Source organism: Micromys minutus, assembly GCF_963924665.1.
Source record: "Micromys minutus genome assembly, chromosome: 18".
Taxonomy (NCBI): domain Eukaryota; kingdom Metazoa; phylum Chordata; class Mammalia; order Rodentia; family Muridae; genus Micromys; species Micromys minutus.
Genome location: NC_137953.1, coordinates 14,526,539 through 14,546,500, shown reverse-complemented (window position 1 = coordinate 14,546,500; position 19,962 = coordinate 14,526,539). Strand labels below are relative to the sequence as shown.

At 44.9% G+C, this 19,962-nt stretch overlaps 1 protein-coding gene across 2 annotated transcripts in view; it reads right to left on the bottom strand.

The window, feature by feature from the left end:
- Positions 1-13,363, bottom strand: part of SMYD1 (SET and MYND domain containing 1) — a 40,615-nt gene extending 27,252 nt beyond the window's left edge. Inside the window, exon 1 of one of the 2 annotated variants that reach the window (XM_080932289.1) lies at positions 12,925-13,363. In XM_080932289.1, coding sequence (XP_080788415.1) covers positions 12,925-13,061 — 137 coding nt within the window. In that variant the 5' untranslated portion in view covers positions 13,062-13,363. The remainder of the gene's footprint in view (positions 1-12,924) is intronic. The other variant, XM_080932288.1, reaches the window with a different exon arrangement.
- Between the last annotated feature and the right edge of the window lie 6,599 nt (positions 13,364-19,962).

The window sequence follows — 19,962 nt, the reverse complement described above, 5'->3', positions numbered from 1 at the left end:
CTGCTAGGTGCCTTTTACTTCTGTGCTAAAGTTCCTTTGTTGCCCGTAGCAAGGATAAGCCAGATGTCCAGCCCCGCCTTGCACTTCTCTGGTCCACACAACCGGTGGCTGACTGGGCAGGGTTTCCCAGACTGACACAGAAGGAAGGAATGTGCCTTAGCTGGCACTTGCCTTTGGTGCCTATGAACTGACTCGGTGCTCTTTGACCAGAGCATAGTTACAAAATGACCTGTGGGGCCGAGAGATGGCTCAGCGGTTAAGAGCACTGACTGCTTGCTCTTCCAGACGTCTTGAGTTCAAATCCCAGGAACCACATGGTGGCTCACAACCATCTGTCATGGGATCTGATGCCCCCTTCTGGTATGTCTGAAGACAGCCAGAGTGTACTTAAATAAATTAATATAAATAAATAAATAAACAAATAAATAAATAAATAAAATGAACTGCTTGCCATAAGCTGTAATTATGTTATTTTTTAGAGCTGTAACTATATTATATTTCTAGAGATAAACTTCAGCTGCATGACCCCGATGTCATCAGAGTCACTTTGGCCAGGAGAAAGCTATGAGTCTATCCTTGAGGTTCATACAGTAAAACCTTCACCTATGGCTGAGTAACAAGGAAACATCTACAACCACCTGCTAAGCCTTGAATCAAAATCCATCCCAGCTCGAGAGTATTTCCTCATTGAGCTGGTTAGTTTTAACTGCCAACCTGACTCAATACAGCGTCACCCGAGAGGTGGTGAAGAATTGACTGGATTAGGTTGGCCTGTGTGGATGTCTGTGGAGGACATCTTGATTATTAATTGATGTAAGGAGACCTAATCACTACAGGTGATGCTATTCCTTAGGCAGGTGGGGACCTGAACAGTATAAAAGAGGAGGCGCCTGTAGCTGGAGGCAAGGATGTGTTTATTCTCTCTGTGCTTCTCTCTGACTGTGATGTGATTGAATTCCTGCCTTGCTTTTCCTGAAATGGTGGTCTGTAGCCTGGACATAGATTCAAGAAACAGATAAGTAGATAGATAGATGATAGATAGATAGATAGATAGATAGATAGATAGATAGATGATAGATAGATAGATAGATGATTGACAGACAGATATAGCTAGAAAGACAAATAGATATTCTAGTTTTTCCATTGTCAAAGTGACCCAGAGTTAACTGGAGTGAGACCACTGGGCTGATAAAGAGATAAGATATTATATCTTTTAATATTTACTACAACACAGCTCCCTAACAGATACCACAGCACCACCCTACCCATTACTTCCCACGATGATGGAGATGGTCCAAGAGGCAGCAGGTGCCCCAATTCCTGCTGGATTCCAGAAGAAAGGGTGCTTACCCCAGCCAGGTGACCCTCAGCCCCTCTTGTGCCTTCTCCACCTCCAACTTCTTGTTCACACAAGGTATCATTCCCATTTCATCAAACTTCACAGTTCTCAAAGTGATGCTTCTAGCCGCTCTTCCTAACTTTCTGCATATTTAGCTTATGTGTATGGATGTTTGTCTGCATGGACACGTGTTCATGGTGTCCACAGTGGTCAGAATCCCTGGAAATGGAGTTGTTGTGAGCCACTATGTGGGTGCTGGCATTGAACCCAGGACCTCTGGAAGAGCAGCAATGCTCTTAACCGCTGAGGCACCTCCCCAGCACTACTACTCTCCTTCTAATCCGCTCTTTAGAGTGCCAGGGATCACTGTCCTCACAGGGGCATTGGCCTCATAAGTCTCTGCTCCCAGACACTGCTATCAGAATATGTGGAAGAAACCTCTCTGCAGCGCCCTGGAATGCTCTCTGCCCTGGAGGAAAGTCTGTCGTCACTCTTCACTCTGCAGCCTCGTTCTGGGTTCTGTCATCTGTCAGAGTCAAGAGGACCAGAACGGCAGCTGTGTGACAGCTCCTTATATGGGAATTATGAGCCATGACAGATAAATGCAGAGATGACATCTCTGCGTGATGAATGAACAGAATACCACAAAAAAAATCTGCAGAGATAACTATGGATCCAATAAGGTTGAGCTAATGTTTTTGGGTCTCCAATGTGCTTAAAAACTCAGCCTGGGGGCTAAGGAAGTAGATCAACTGGTGGAATGGTGTGTCTAGCATGCACAAAGTCCAGTCTAGAAGAGTAAGAGCCCGCCACTGTTGCATCGGAAAAGTATGTCTGTGGGCACGCATGCGCACTGGAATACCAGCTGACATGCGCACTGGAATACCAGCTGAAGGCTCACATTTTGAACCACCGGTGAACCCCAAATGGAGCACATCTTTAAGCTCTCAAAATCTGCCTCCAGTAACATGGCTTCCTCCAGCAAGGCCATGCTTCCTAAGCCTCCCCCAAACACCATAACCAACTGCGGATCAAGAATTTAAATGTCTAAAAATATGGGAGACGTATCATTCAAGTCATCATGGTGGGGTCTTAAAGATAAACAACACAGGGACTTTGCTTCCCAGTAGACCCCAGGCTGGGTTGACACATAAACACATAAAGGTGCAGGTGAATTGCAATAAAAATTCAAGAAAGGAACCTTTCCTCCCAGCAGGGTGGGGGAGGCGGAGCATCCAGAAACTCAATCCACCAGACAGGAAAGAGGCATGTTCTAACCCTCTACTGGCGGACTGAGTTTATACTCAGAGAAGGTCAAGGCCTCTGAGAAGAGGCAAACTCAAGGGCTTGAGGACAGGTGGGACACAGACACATGTAAGAAATGAGCTCATAGGATGCCCCAGTCTGGGACATGATGTCAGGGAGATAACCAGACTACAGGAGCAAGGGAGGGCACTCTAAATAGTGTATCTTTGTCCTGTAAGCCAAGGGCAGAGTCGTTGCTGGCATTTGCAGAAGGGAACAATGCAATCCGAGTAGGTGAGCTCCTTTGGCTGCCTGGTACAGCCATCATCCAGAGGTCCATGTCACCTTGAGGCATCTCTGGACACAGGTCTGTACTGACTAGTGTAAACCTAGGTGCACCTTAGGCAGTGCAGTTTTCTTGTTCAAGCTTAAGGACAGTCTGTCTGCCTTGCTTTGTCAGTGTTGTCCTATTTGTTGAGACAGTCTCCTTGTGAAACGCGGGTTGGTCTCCAATGTGTGATCTTCCTGCCTTCACATCTCAAATGCTGGAGTTATAGGCAGATGCTACCATGCCCAGCTGTGCATGTCTACAGGCATGTGCATGCGAGTGTGTGGTGTATGCATGTATGTCACTGAAGAGGTTTGGTCTTTTGCTATGTGTTGTGATGCTAAATACTGGCCCCCAAGGTCTGGTTGCCCCCAGAGATGAGAATCTGCACACACAATGTGACCTTGCTCCTTCATTTAAAAGTATTGGTTAAAAAAAGATGCTGGCAGCCGATAGCTGGGCAGAAGATAGGCAGGGTTTTTGGTTCCCAGGCTTGGGGTCTAAGAGGCCATGAGGAGAGGAGAAGAAAGTAGACAGAGGAAGAGATACCATGGGGTAAGAATCTTATAAATGTGACCACAAGGACTGAAGATTAGCCCAGACAGAAGATGACAAGTCCTATTGTGGAATTATTGGCAGAGAAGTGGAGGCTAGCATTAAATCAGCATTTACGCTGATTAAGGCTTATTATAAATATAAAGGTTGCGGGTCTTCTATCTGGTACTTGAATGATCAAAGGCCTGATTAAACACACACACACACACACACACACACACACACACATTTAAGTATCAATTACAACATGTGACATTCAGTCAGAGTTCAACATCCAGTGTCTTCCTCTATTGTTCTCCACCTTATTTTTTGTGACAGGACTGAGGCTGGAGAGATGGCTCAGTGGTTAAGAGCACTGACTGCTCTTCCTGAGTTCAATTCCCAGCAACCACATGGTGGCTCACAACCATCTGATGCCCTCTTCTGGTGTGTCTGAAGACAGCGACAGTAGACTTATATATAATAAATAAATAATTTTGAGAGGAGGGGGGCTTCTCAATGAGCCTGAAACTCGCTGCTTCATATAGACTAGACAGCCAGCAAGCACTTGGGATGCTCCTGCCTCCACTCCCTACAAGAGCAAAGTACCACCCACCCTTTTACATGGGTTCTGGGGATTTGAACTCAGATCCCTGTGTGTATGTTGCAAGCATTTAACCCACCGAGCCACCTTCCCAGCGCTATTTTTAACATTACTTTTTATTTAAACACTAACTTCCATGAGCCAAAAGAGTGACACACTAAGCAGGTAAGTGGCAGTCCAGAAAAACTCACTGACTCATACGAGTTCCCATAACGCTAGTTAAGATGAGGTCAGCAGCAGCTGCTGCAGAAGAGATGTAGCCCAGAACAACTGCCCAGAACCTGCGGAGGGCTCTCCCCTGACTTAGGGTTCTCCACACAGCATCCTTAGCAGCAGTAGAGGTTCTCACTGTCTAGATATCCAGAAGAATGTGGAAGGGCGGCTTGTGGGAGTCACTGGCAGGCACTGGTAATGGGCTGAGAAAGGACCGAGTCCAACTAATGCTCACACACCTCGCCCTCATCCAGGATGTGTGCTTTGGAGCCGCTGGAACCGGGGAGCCTGTGAGAACAGAACAGCTTGGGGGGAAAAAAGAAAAGAAAAGAAAAAGAAAAAAGCTAAAGCACAGAGTAGCAAACCTCACAACAGCTCCGGGAGAACAGAAGAAAATGCAAGTGGCAAGGAACAGGAGGAGAAAATCAAGAAGCAAAAAGAAACAACAAAATTCAAACCTGGGGGAGAGCCTCCATCACAGGGAGGAATATGAAGAATGCACCGGCAATCGCAGAGAAGGACCCATCAACCTGCCTCGGGAGACCTGCAAAACACTGATTTGAAACGCACCAAGACAGTTTTAAATGGGTCTGGAGAGATGACTCTGTGGTTAAGAGCACTTGCCTTCCAGAGGACCCGAGTTCAGTTCCCAGCACTTTACATCACTGGGTGGCTTACAATCACAACTCCAGATATTTAATACCCAAAATCTTCTCTTCTAAGACATGCCAAAGCCAGCAGCCCCGAGGCCCTTCCGTCTACAGAATCTGAAGAGGCAGCTGTCTTGAAAGGGTGCTTTCCAGATGCATCCCTCAAATCAAATGTGCCCAAAGACAGTCCTTTCCACAAACGCCGGAATCTACTTACACTCGAGATCAGGAGACAGCTGAGAGTAAAGCTTTTTCTAAAAGCGCAAGGAATGTGTTCTACAGAAACATATCAAGAAGCAGGTGAATACTTTCTCATACTGCGATAAAGGAACCACCCATTAAAAACAATCCAGGAAGCACCTAACCTGAGGCATGCCCACCTCAAACCGACCAGGTGACAGTGAGCCTGAAGAACAGTCAGGTGACATATGTGGCCCTGAAGAGCTCTCTATTGAGACATTTAAGGAATTTAGGAATAGGATGTACCTAATGACTGCCTTTTAGAACCGAATCAAGGAAGAACATTAAAACACACAAGAAAGATGATAAAGAGATTGGTACTCCTCCCACTCCTCCAAAAATGGCAGAAAATTAAGCTATAGAGTCAGCTCAGAAGTTAAAGTGCTTGCTGCAGAGGGCCCAGGTTTGGCTCCCAGCACCCACATAGTGACTCACAAGTGTCTGTTGACTTTAGTTCCAGGGGACATGATGTCCTCTTGTGGTCTCAGTGAACACTAGGCATGCATGCAGTGCACAGACATATATAAAGGCAAAACACTCCTATGACATAAAATAAAAACAAAATCTTCAAAAAGAGATTACAGAAAAAGCCAAAGCAGGAAAACCAGAAATGCCAGGAAGTCTGCAGAGTCCTCAGGAAATGTGTTAGAAAATGACGCCCGTGGCTGTGCTTTAAGGACAAGACATGCACACCTCTGGTCCTCGTACTTGAGAGGCGGAGGCAGGCGGTTAGTGAGTTCCAGGCCAGCCAGGGCTACACAAATCAAAACAAGCCAAAACAAACAAAAAACAGTGCTCAGGCATAAAGTTATGGTCTGGTTGCATTTATAATAATGTTTTCTATGTGATTTTTTTCCCAGAACAATTTAGAAATATCTAAAATTTTATTGAGATTTTAATTTGATCTTTGCCCCCATTTCCAGACCATATTCGAAAGAGAAAAATGACATTATTTTTTAGTCTCTAACTCATAAACTGTATACTGCTATATACTTTAGCATGCTCTGCTCCAAGCTTGGCATATGCGTGTGTGTGTGTGTGTGTGTGTGTGTGTGTGTGTGTATGTGTGTGTGTTTGTGTGTATGTGTGTTTGTGTGAGTGTGTGTGTGTGCTTGTGTGTGTATGTGTGTGTGTGCGTGTGCGTGTGTGTGTGTGTGCGTGTATGCACACCTGGACAAGCCTGTTCTGGAGCTGACACCTTGACATCCCAAGTTCAAGTCAAGCCTCAGAAAAGCTACCTGCTTCTGCCCGTCTCTATTTCATTCTGTAACCTCGAGCCCTAGGGAGGTGCACACAGCAGGATCTAGAGTTCCAGGATGGTCTGAGCTGCATAGCAAAACCCAGATTCAAAATATGAAAACACAGAGCTAACCACAAGGGTGCTCACATGCAATACTAGTATTTGGAGTTGGAGGCAGCAAGATCAGCTCAAGGTCATCTTCCACAACACAGAGCTCCAGGCCAGCCGGAGCTCTGAAAGACCTGTCTCCAAAACCCAGTAATGAATAAAATGTCAATTCTTTTCCAAGTTTCACTATTATTTAAAACAATTTTGCAACGTGGCTCACACAGTTTATGTGGCATGTCTGCGTATCTTGTCTCTACACCCAAGCACGGCTAAATAAAAGGCAGAATCTGTTACAGTTTGTTCTCAACAATTTTAAACATTGGGGAGAGAAGCTTGGATTACTGAGCGAACGCTCATTTCATTTGGTGAACGAGTCGTCCAAGAATTTCGCTAATCCTGTTATTAAATTATTTCCATTTATAATATCGCTTGTCCACCGTCCACCAGCTGTGGTCAGATTAAAAGTCACATGTGTGATACTGCACGTGGCAAGGCGAATCCTGTCTCTCCCACAGGCTCACGTGGAATATGTTGACTAAAAGTCCAGATGTCCCCAGGGGGCCTAAAACGCTCATAATTGGTTTGATTTTCAAAAACATCCTGACTGGCATTTCTTTAAAAGTATTCAATTGTTTCTCATGTCCCCCTCACCCCCACCCCCTTTTCATTTTACCTCCACAAAGAAATATGCACAACCCTGGGTTTTTACAGAGCCATTTGGGAAAGCGTCAAGTTTTTCTTAAAGAATCTAGAAGGGGATGGGGTACGGGTCAGTGGTGTAGCATTTGCTTAGCATGTGCAGATGTTGCCTAGCACAGAAAAGAAAGGAAAATTTTTAAAAATCCAGTAACAGTCCTTGCTTCTTAATATATTTTTGTGATGAATTGAATTAATCTGGAGTAATTACATAATGGTTTATGGCTGTAGAGGACAAGGTCTCTGAAAACGTCCACGTCTTAATTCCCAGGACCCGGTAGTGTGTCAAAAGTGACTTTGAAGATGTCAGTAAAACGAAGAACTTTCAGTCTGGAGAGAGCTCATCAGTTCAGAGCATTTGCAGCTCTTGCAGAGGATCTGGGTTCAGTTCCCAGCACCCATGTGGCGACTCACCGCTGCCTGTAACTCCAGTTCGAGGTATCCCAACACCCTCTCTGACCTCCACAGCCATCAGGCACACCCATAGTGCACAAGCACACATGGAAGCCAAACACTCATGCCGGTAAAATTTAAAATCATAGAAGATGAAGAAAGAAATATGTGAGCCTTCTTCCTACCTAGGAGCAGCCTATAAAAGCTGGAAAGGAAGCATGAACAGAATCAGCACCCCATTTTAAACTCCTGACCCCAGAAAATATAGGGAATCTGTGTTGTCTTAAGGTCACCTGGGATATGGTAGCATGTTACAGCAAAATAATATAGTATATATATATATGTATATGTATACTACTATTACTGTAAGGACTTTCACCCTTTTTTCACCATATATATTCCTGTTTTTTTTTTAATTCGTGTGTGTGTGTGTGTGTGTGTGTGTGTGTGTGTGTGTGTGTGTGTGTGTAAACATGGGTGTGGGTACATGAGTGTCATGGCGGTCCATGGAGCTCAGGGGACAGCCTGAGGATTCTTGCAGACACACGGCCACCTCAGGTTTAGAACTCTGCTCCTCGGGCTTGCATCGCTAGTGGTTGACCTGCTAAGCCGCCTGCCGCCAGCCACTGGGCGCTCTGCTTCTTAACTGTTTTACAGAACGAACCTCCGGCTCCTGAATCAACTTCCGATTGTTCTAGAGTTGACAGCAGATATCCTTTTCTGCACATTGGGCAGGGCGTCTGAGCTACATCTCCAGAACCGCCCTTTCTGATACTAGCACCAGACTTTGATCTTCCACTTACAGATATTTCCCTAGCTTAGATCCCAGAGGCCAAACTAACTCTAAAGTCAAGCTACCTGACACTGATTTATTATTTTAATCATCACTATTAGTATTACTATTATTGTCTCAGGGGAAATGATCGAGAGGCTGAGAGGTTGAGGGGATAGCTCAGTGGTCAGAGGCACTTACTATTCTTTTTTAGAGAATTATTTTAAGAATTATTATCGCATGTGAGTATATTACAGCTCTTCAAAGACACCAGAAGAGGGCATCGGATCCCATTACAGATGGTTGTGAGCCACCACGTGGCTGCTGGGATTTGAACTCAGGACCTCTGGAAGAGCAGCCAGTGCTCTTAACCGCTGAGCCATCTCTCCAGCCCTGCACTTACTATTCTTGCAGAAGATCAGAGTTTGCCTTCTAACATCCATGTCAGTCAGCTTACAACCATCTGTAACTCCATTCCTGGGAAGTCTGAAGCCCTCATCTGGCCTCTTGGGCAGATACACATACACACACCAACCACACACGCACACACACACAATCGAGCTCAGAGTAAAGCACTTAGGAAGCGGAGGCAGGAGGACAGCTTGTGCTACATACGAAACCTTATCTAAGAAAGGAAAGGAGGGTTGAAAGTTTTGGGTCCTTAGCACTGTGCGTAATCAGCACCGCTGTATCTTTCTTGCATTTGATATTAAATTAAAACAACAATCAGAATAAGCTCCATTTTATTACCTAGAATCCCTCTCCTGCTGCACTTTGGCCCATCACAACCCACAGAATTGCAAAGTGTAAGCTTTTCCGGGTCACGTGATTCAGTTCTCTTCCATCCTGAGAGCCTTCCTCAGCAGATAGGGAAGGGCCTGGGAGACAGCTCTTTTCCTCTCTACACAGCACTTCCAGGACCTTCCACCGCAACGCAAAGAAAAGTCAGCACCAGGCATTTAAAAGAATCTGAATATCCCCAGAAGATACTTTGGAGTCTGAATTCTAGTAGTGTTAAATACTTTTGTAAGCTAAAAATGTTTAACAAGCAAAGTGAAATCAAGTGTGTAAGCACAGGGAATGTGTTCCATGGTGAGCTCTTCTCTACTGTGGTGCTTATGATGTTTACAGTAACGACGGTGACAGTGCTGATGGTGACAGTGGTGTCACACAACACAACCAGAGAGAGAGAGAGAGAGAGAGAGAGAGAGAGAGAGAGATCCCCTCTTTGCCAAAGCCCAAGTCACCAATCAGAATAAATCCACTCATCTTCTCATTCTACTTGATACAAAATTAAGTTAATTTGCTGAATATAAAAAAATTGACAAAGGCAAGGACAATAGGAACTAAATAAAAGTAAAGGACCATAGAGCTGGGAGATGGATCAGTCAGTAAGGTGCTTCGACAGAAGAAAGAGGACCTCAGTGTACACGTCAGGGACCCAGAGAAACAAATCCCAGTGCTGGGGAGGCAGAGACAGGACAGTCACTGGGGTCTCCTAGAAATCAGTCTAGCAGAGTGAGTTCCAGGTACACTGAAAAATCCTGTCTCAAAATACAGAGGGTCTGGAGAGATGATGAGGCAGTTAAGGGCCCTGGTTGCTCTTCCAGAGGATCTGGGCTCAGTTCCCAGCACCCACATTGCAGCTCACAACTTTATAAAACTCCAGGATCCGATGCCCTCACATAGACACACATGCAGGCAAACACCAATGCATAGAAAACAGTAATATACAAAGAATTGAAGAGGACTACCAATTAAAAAGCCTCTGGCCTCCAACTCACACAGACGTGTGCACACTCCATACATGCATATACATAAACCCAAAAAAATTAAACCAACAAGAAAAATGCTTAAAAGTTAGGTATCACTAACAAAAGGAACACAGTAAGAGCTGCCAAAGTGCTTGCCTAACAGAGTATGAGGATGAGTTCGAATCCCAGGCCCCACATGAAGTTAGATGCCACTGCACACATCTGTAAATTTAGCATCTCCAAGGAGATAAAGACGGGACTCCTCAGATGCTCCTAGGTCCCTCAACTTGCCAACAAAAGACCCTGGCGACTCTTTAATCCCAGAACTCTGGAAGAGAGAGGAAGGCTGATCTGTGAGTTCAAGGTCAGCCTGGTCTACAGAGTGAGGTTCAGGATAGCCAGGGCTATACGGAGAAAACCTGTCTTGGAACAACAACAAACCCTGCCTCAGATAAGGTAGAAGATGAGGTTGTTTGCTGAGCTCCGCACACCATCGATGGCACACCCTGCTCACACTCACACATGACATACACTCAAAGGTAAACACAGAAAATGTTCAGGTTATTAAATGTGTGTGGGGTGGGGAGAGTCTTTTAGTAAAAGCTCTGCTGTGTAGTAAAATGAATAGAATGAGCCAGAAGGAAGGCCCAACATGCTAAGAATAAAAATTCTCTACGGAGAGCCAGGCGTGGTAGTGAACACCTTTAACCAGAGTTGAGCAGGGATAGGCAGAGTTGGTGGATCTCTGTGAGCTCAAAGACAGCCAGGCTTCAAAGTGGGGCTGGTCTTAGAAGAAAAGAACATTTTATTGGAACCCTCTTCTCAACTCCAGAGTCTTGAGACAGGATCTGGCTAGACTGGCTCTGAAGACTTCAAGGGACATGGAGGGGAGGGGCACAGCCAAGAGCTGCACCTGCCGTCTGGGTACAGCTGTGTTTCTGTATTTTTAATTCTAAATCTAACTCTACTTCTGCATTCAGTGCACGCACACATGCAAGCACTTGTGCACATGTGCAAACACACACACACACACACACACACACACACACACACACACGGACAAACAGACTCCCCTGAAGTAATTAGTGTTACTTGAGTTCCTGATTACTCCTTGGATGGTAAGGAGGTTCTGGTTCACTGCCTTTTTCCTAAAGGTTTCTGTAGGTGTCGTCTGCAGAGAGGAGACTTTAGATGTCGTCTGCGTTATCTCTGGACAGTGGCGCCCACCCCATGACAGCTGACCCTGCAGCTTGTCAGAGGCTGTCCTAATTCAAGCCACACAAACGCCAGACGGGTCACTCCAACTGTGACTCAGAAAACACTGTCATTCCAACATAACTGCTCTAAAGAGGGGTGGGAGGGGCGGTTTAATAAGGACTAAGTACTATTCTAAAATGTTGATAGTTCCATGTAGACAAGGTTGTAAGAATATGAGAACAGACTCTGAAAAGCTGCAAACAAGCCCTCTTCTAGTCGCATGTGCACTTGTGGACACAGAAACACATTTTAATTCTAGGAATGTTTGATTTTATGAGAAATAGAAACCCATCAAATGTCTCTTAATTGGAAAATAAGTAAAATGTACAGTTATTTATAGAGTGGAATGTTTAATGTAAAAATTGATATCCCGCGTAGTTTATGAATAAGTATGGAAAGCTCTATGCATAGTTAAAATAAGTTGATCCCTAAGGATTTATAAGATGTGTCAGGAACAGGCAAGATGGCTGAGCAGGTAAAGGTATCTGCACCCAAGGCTGAGGATCTGAGTTCAGTCCTAGGACCCATATGAAGGAGGGAGAAAATTGACTCCAGAAAGTTGTTTTCTAACTTTCACACATACACAATGGCATGTGCATACCTACATACAAGAATAAACACACACACACACACACACACACACACACACACACAAATGAAATACTTATAGATAGACCCATCATCCTCACAAGGAGAGAATCAGAAACACTGTTTAAGGGGAAAAAATAAACTCTAACCTCACCTCTGAAGCATGACTTCATTTCTATAAAACAAACAAAGACAAACTGGCTATTCAGCGTGCCTCGTGCACATGAGTGTATGAAATAATACAAGAATGTTCCAGGAAATTTTGATATAAAATAAAGCACAAGTTACCCTTAAGGTAGACATTGGGCAAGACTCTAATATTTGAAATATTACAGTAAATGAATTTGTGTATTACAGTTAGAACTAATTTCTTAAAATTTCCCACATGCTTTATATTCTAATGGGCTTGTTCAGGCTTTTAGTCTCGAATATCCAAAGAAACTAAAAAGAGGCTTCTTCATAAGAAAATGTTTCCTACTGCACCATGCCCACCCATCCACAGCCAGCATGACCTCTCAGTCACGTTCTCTGTGATTAGAGAAAGTGTCTAAAGGCCCTGCTCAGCTTCGCCCCTCGGATAGGGATCGTAGACAGTCGGAGACAATGACACATTGCAGAAAAGAAAGGTTAGTGGATAGCTATCAGAAGTGCAATTTGAAGGGCCAGCAAGATGGTTCAGTTGGCAAAGGTACCATCTATCCAATAAGGCTGACTACTTGAGTTTGGTCCCCAGAGCCTGCAGGGTGGAAGGAGAGAACTGAAAGCTACCCTCTGGCCTCTCCACATACACTTGGGCAAGTGTATGTTCCACGCTGGGGCATGTGTGTTTCTGCACACACACACACACACACAAATACATGGAATAATTTTTAAATTAGAAATCAAGGAGTCCATGAACTTCATTCCTTTCCCTGATGGTTTTGGGAGCCAGAATTCGAGAGTTCAGCTCCCTGCCCGCCATACCTGTCAAAAACCACCGCAGAGTAAGCCCTCTCGGCAAAGATGACATCCGCAGCCCAGAACTCCTTCGTGGCCTTCAGACCTCTGCCTTTGCCCTCGGAAGTGAAAACCTCCACATTCTCCATGCTGCCAATTGTCATCTCAGAGTCTACCAGGCCCGGGAGGTGGCTCGCTCGCACTGAGCCAAGCCTCTTGTCCTTGCTGCTATTCAGCTCCTTCACTGTCCCAAAGAGCAGGACTATAAATGGACTGGCCACCTCCCCTTCCCAACTCCTCTCCAGGGCTGGCTCCTCACCTCCCCCTCTGCCACTGTGTCTGGAGGGAAGAGGCAAATGAACAGTGACCTTACAGAGGTCTTTCTTTGTCACCCAGAAAAGTCACCAAGACAGAAAATGACCACAGCCTAGTGTGGTCCTGGCATGGAGCCTGTCAGGGCCTGAAAACCCGTTTAAAGATCCTCCCTGCCTGTGCTGTGTTCTGAGCGGCAGTCATAGTCAGCTTGAGTGGAAATCAAGAGCACTTGGTCAGTAGGATATTTTTAGCCTCCAGGTGCCTCTGACAATCAAACGGAGACAACTGGAGCAGACAGAGACAAGGGGCAGAGGAACAATGGCTGCTCTGGGACCCTTCAGCTGTCAGACACAGGCATTCTCAAGTAAGATGGGCCCCTTGCCTCATCCTCACCCCACTGTGTCCCCATGGCAAGAAATAAATAGCAGAAGCTGCATTGAGCCTTTTGGTGTATATGTAGCAGAACTCTTCAGGCTCCAGGGACACCCTTTCTCTCCAGTGTCACCCGTGTCTCTCACAGCAGCCCACCCCATGGCATGGAAGTCTGAGGTTCTCAGTATCACTGATGAGGCAAGGTAGCTGGATACAGAAAAGGCAGGCTTTGAGAACAACAGCACCCATCTCCAAGGCCTTTCTACCCAAGTCCCTCAAGCATGTGTCTGCTGCCAGGAAGGTGTCAACTTTCTCTGTCCTTCCTCTCACCCAGGAGGGATGACTTTAGAAGCATGGCTCTAAAATCCCAGTGAACTTAGCACCACTGCCGGGCCAGCTGGCCAATCTCACTAAGGCTGAGGAAGGGCCCTTGCAGATTCTGCACTGTGGCTTAGCTTCTGTGTAGTGTTTTCAGTTTCTGGGTATGTTTAGATTCTGGATTGTTAGGGTTTGCCTGTGACCCTCACAGTGCAAGTGTCAGAAAACATAATTGAATGAGGGAGGGATAAAAAGGGGTGCACATGACTAGTCTCAAAGTGTGGAAGAGATTTTTATCGCAGGTATAAGGGAGAAAGCCTGCAGAATGGAAGACTAAACTGAACTGTGAAAAAAAGAGAGGGGAGAGAGAGCAAGAGAGGGGCTCCTGGCTGAGAGGTGGCCTGAGCCAATAGAGATATGTATGGCTAAAATCCCTGGGCTATACAGAGATCAGGGTGGGGGGAGGATGTGGAAGCCCAGCCCTGGGAGGGAAAGACCTAGGATGGGGGAAGGATAGAAAGTGCTGGAAGGAGCTAGAGGTACTGAGTGAGACTTGTCCTGGGTTTAAGACCTAACAATATTCAGTGCTGCATTCAGAAGAGTCAGCACATCTAAAAACGATTAGTTCATTAGATCTGCACCCTCACAACTAAATGAACCCATTATCAAGAGAATGGATCCCTGCTAAAAGGGATGAGTTTGGCCTCTCTCCCCCACCACATATTCTGTCCACTGGGGACTTTCTACCATTCTGCGATTCAGCAGGAAGGCCTTCATCAGCCTCCAGAATCGCCAGCCAATACATTTTTGCTCATTATAAATCACCCAGTTACCCCTGGAAATGGGCAAAGAGACACCTTGTTGTTGGTGTTGTTCTTATATCAGTCAGAGATGACAGGGCTTTGCTGATCAAGCATCCTAGCCTGGTATCTGGGGTGGCGGATTGAGTATGCTTGGCCCAGGAAATGGCACTATTAGGAGGTGTGGCCTTGTTGAAGGAAGTGTGTCACGGTGAGTCTGATACTACTGGCTAAGAATGAAACCTATGAAACAAGGGTGGTAACCTCTGTCTTACCAGCGTGGTGGGCGAGAAATGAGGTGATGTGTGCAAAGACAACACAGGTCTTGGCATTTCATAAAATAGTCATTTGGTGATTTGCTCTATTTTATTTACTCTCATATCCTCTCTAAGTCATCGGGATGTACCAAAAGTTCTGTGTCTTCAGCCAAACTGCATGCTTCAAAACTTCTTTAAGCTTTGGAAACCCATCCAACCCCCTTGTCAGAGAGCATGTCTTAATTCTTAGAATTCCAGAGCTAGATACTTTCAGAGAATTCAGATGTATCCTAATGAGCAAAACTCAAAGCACCACATCCTCCCAGCTGTCTTAATTATTACTCTATTACTGTGAAGAAACACCACGACCAAGGTAACTTTAATAAGAAAGAATTTAATTTTACAGAAACTGTAAAGTTTCTGGGGTTAGTTTGTGATCGTCGTGGTGCGGAGCATTGCAGCAGGCAGGCACAGGGAAGGAACAGTAGTTGAGAAATGAAATCTTATCTGCAAGACAGGCAGAAGGAGGAGACTGGGCCTAGTGAAGAAACCTCAAAAGCCCACCCCCAGTGATACATCTCCTTGAGCAAGGCCATACCTCCTAATCCTTCCCAAACAGTCTACCAACTGGAAACCAAGAATTCAAAAGTGAGCCTATGAAGACCATTATCATTCAAATCATTACACCAGCTACTGTAGAGGCTAGGGCAGGTAGATTGTGAGTTTGATGCCATGGGCTAAATAGCCTGACCCTATCTCGAAGAAGGATAAGGAGGAAGAGGAGGAGAAGGGGAGGAGGAGGAAAGGCAATAAAAACAATAAATAAATACCACTAATGCCGAGTGTGGTGGTTTGAATATGCTTGGCCTGAGCAGTGAAGTATTAGGTGGTGTGGTCTTGTTGGATGGTGTGTGTCACTTTGGGTTTGGGACCCTTCTCCTAGTCATGTGGGAGTCAGTATTCTCCTGTTAGCCTTCACAATAAGATGTAGACCTCTCAGCTCCTCCAGCACCATATCTGCCTGCCTGGACAATGCCATGCTTTCCGCCATGATGACAATGGACTGAACCTCTGAACCTGTAGGCCAGCCCCAATGAAATGTTTCCATTTATAAGAGTTACTGTGGTCATGGTGACTGTTCACAGCAATAGAAACCCAAACTAAAACACCAAGAGAGTGAAGAAAAAAAATGACAACCCAGTTTGAGTTTTCAATCCACTAAATGCTCTGTATCAACATTGCTCCGTAACTCACAGCCTTTGCAACTGCAGCTCCGAGGACTGTGCTCAGTCAGGCAAGGACTCACACCTACTCTAGATGCTGTACTAGTACATGTTCAGCCCAAGCCATGGTCAAGAAAGAAATCTACCTGACCTGAGGCAAAGAGGAAAGACAACATCCAGCTTTGTCCGTGGATATTCATCTCAGCACAGTATAGTTAAGTAGTAGGAAGACAGGTGAAAGAAGACAGGTAGCCCTTAGAAGATGTCCAAGTTCAAATACCCAGAAGCATAAATGCTACCTTACAAATGTTATATAGAGAGTCCACCAAAATTCATGTAGAAATAAACTTCCTATCATGAGGCATATAAAGGATAGAAACATAATGTAGTTGTGGTATTTAAAGGTTCTGCAGAAAGAAATTAAAGTTAAATGAGGCCATATGAGAGACCTTAATCTGAAGTACTTATGAAGTGGCATCATAAGAGAAAAAAATGATGTGAGGACGCTTTGTCCCTCAGAGCAATGTCCTGATCCCCCTTCGACCTCTGCAGAAAGTCCCACCAACAAGAGGACTTCACCACATACAGCCACCTGACCATGGACTTCCCAGCCTCCAGAATCATGAGTCAAAAAGCATATTTCTTATAAATTACTCTGTGATATTTAGTTGGGGCATCAGAAAATGGACTGAGACACACATGAGCCAAAATATCCAGGAGATACGTGGAAATTAGAATAAGCAAAGTCAGAGATTCCCACTCCAGACCCTCCAGAAGGAGCTCAGTCTTACTGACAAGGTGAACCCCATGTCTGCTTTAATCACCAGAACTGTAGATGATTATAAATGCACATTATTTTAAGTCACTAAATTTGTGATGATTTGTTACCTCACCATAGTGGCTATTCCTGGTTGTCAACTTGACTATATTTGGAATGAACCACAATCCAGAATTGGAAGGCTCACCTGTAATCCTGATCTTGAGACTGGGAGATACAAGTTTCTGACCTGGATCCTGGCATGGAGATCTTGAGGGACAGTGGCTATAATCTCAGGATACTAAGGTGAGGAGATCTCTGAGTTCAAGGTCATCCAGGACAAAGCAAGTCCCAGATCCAGGTGTGGTGGTACACACCTTTAATCTGGGACACACCTTCTGTTGGAGATCTATAGAAGGACACTGGAGGAAGGAAGGCTGGCTCTCATCGCCTGCTTGCCTTGTGAGACTGAGCATCTGCTGGACCCTTGGACTTCCATTTACAGCTGCTGCTGACCATTGTTTCAGAGTTGGGCTATAGACTGTAAGTCACCAACAAATTCTCTTACTATATAGAGACTACCCATAAGTTCTGTGACTCTAGAGAACCCTGACTAATACACTCACTAATAGGAATCTAACATAAAATATCTACCTCTTATTACAGTAAATATAACTATGAAATTCTCATAGAAAATTCCAGGCCAGCCAGGACTACACAGTGAGATCCTGTCTCCACACAAGAGAAGCAAACAAATCTGAAATGAAATCCAGGAAGAAGGCCATTTAGTAGCTCGCAGCTAAAAAACAAAACTATTAGGTTACTTCAACATAGAAGACGACAAAAGTTAGTTCACAGTAACTTAATACATGTGTGTTGCAGATGGAGCATGTAAGCAGGTTTATTTTCATATGTTTGGGAAGAATAACTACGGTAGAGGCAGAAAATGGCCAGATCTCTGCACTTCCAAACCTATTCACTAAGATAGTGGAAGCCAAAACAAAGGTTGACAAATCTGGGTAGACAAATCTCTAATGGGGAACTGAAGCCTCTAACATGACTTTATAATGCAGTAAGCATCTCTTCTTACTGGAGTGCTGAACCAAAGGGTTCTAATTGTTCCTTTACTCAACAAGAAGACACATCCATTAAAAGGGCTCCAGTATTAAAATGTTTCGATGTCTTCTCCAAATTAAAAAAGACAGAGACTGAGGAGTGTAGTTCTAGACTCGGGTGGCATTAAACAACTTCTCACCTACCTAAATGTCCCTCTGGGTATTGGAGAGGGACAGAGATTCTTTGTTGCCTATGGCTGTTCTTCGATCTGTAGGACATACGGCATCATCATCGAGACACTGGGTTTGGGCATTAGCTGTCAGGATGGGCCAGCTCGGACTATGTTCCCAAAGGTAGACAAAGGTGGTGACAAAACATGGCTGTTTCGGAGAGATCGGTAGATCATTACGGAGCCTAGGCTGCTCCCCTGCTGTGCTGTGACATTTTCTCAGGGTATAGTCTAAGCTGGCGTTAAAAACATGATTGTCCTGCATTAGCTTCCCCAGTTGCTGAGATTGTCCGGATACTAACACTCCTGTGTAAATGGCCTCCGAACGTAAGAAGGGGTTCATCTTGCTAACCTGAATTTTGGGTAGAATGTGGTTCTAGAGGCCTGTTGTAGCACTTAGAACTTTAGCCGTACACCTCACCCCACCATGCCATGTATACACGTTGTTGTCCCTTTAAACTGATCACCTCAGTTATGAGTTATGCATGTCACAATTCAGTGTCTGGATAGGTGTGAAAGTCCAGAAGTAAAGGGGAAATTTTACCAATATGGTTTGTGATAAGTTTTTGGTGGGCCTGTCTGAATAAAGGGATGCTTCCACACCCTGCAAAACCTTCAAAGTCCCCTGTCAAAGACCCACTGGCTGAGCTACACGCTCAGAAAAGATCACCATCTAGTGGCAAATCGAGAGAGCTGCAAGTGCTCGCCTCCTTTCAAAGGTTAGGTCAGCCCTTCAACTTCCTTTCTTCTTGGCCAGAGTTCATTTAGGGCAGAAGTCTTCCAGGACCCTTTTACAACCGTGAACTAAAAATAGTTTTTACTGTCTTTAATGGTTTGGGGTGTGGGGATCAAATGAATTTTGTGGCAAAATAAAATTCATATTTCAGTGACTGTAAAGTATAAGCAATCATATTCTCTTGCTCTCATCTTTTCTATAGATGTATTCATAGCACAGAGGCTGACTATGTCCCTTGGAAAACATATAACCAGTGGGGCCAAAAGTGCTTACTGCTGACCTTTTACAGAAAATGTTGGCCAGCCCCTGCTGTGTCTAATAATAGAATGCTGAGTGCTCAGCAATATTAAACAGGCCAGGAGGCGCTCAAACACTCATGGGCTCATTCATTCGTTCCATAAGCAATGTGACAGACCAATGAGAAAGTTGAGAGACTGAGTTTAGGAGATACTGACTAAACAGAGGGAATGGCATTGAAAATAAAGGTGGGGGGCTAGTGAGATGGCTCAGAGGTTCAGGATTCTATACTGTTTTGTAAAGGACCTGAGTTAGGTTCCCAACACCCACATCAGACCACCTATAACCAGATGTATCTCCAGGGTATCTGATGCATCTGACCCTGCTTGGACACACACACACACACACACACACACACACACACACACACACTCACACACAATTCAGAACAAATCTTTAGGAACACCAAGTTTCTATTCAACTCCAGCACTTGGGAGTCTGACGTAGAAAGATCCTGTTTTCCAGGCCACCCTGTGAGTAAAGCACAATCTTCAGCTTTAAAAACTAAAGACCTTAGTCTTTAGAGTGAGCTGTGTGGTTCACTCTAGGAATTTCAGCACTTGGGAGGCTGAGAGAAGTTAATGTCACAAAAGGTTTGGTGGAAATGAAAGGAAGATGAACATCTGAAGCAGAACCGATCTTTAATCAGAACGGAAGGCTGCAGTCTTTTAGGGAAGTGAGATTATCTATGCCCAAGTGGCACTA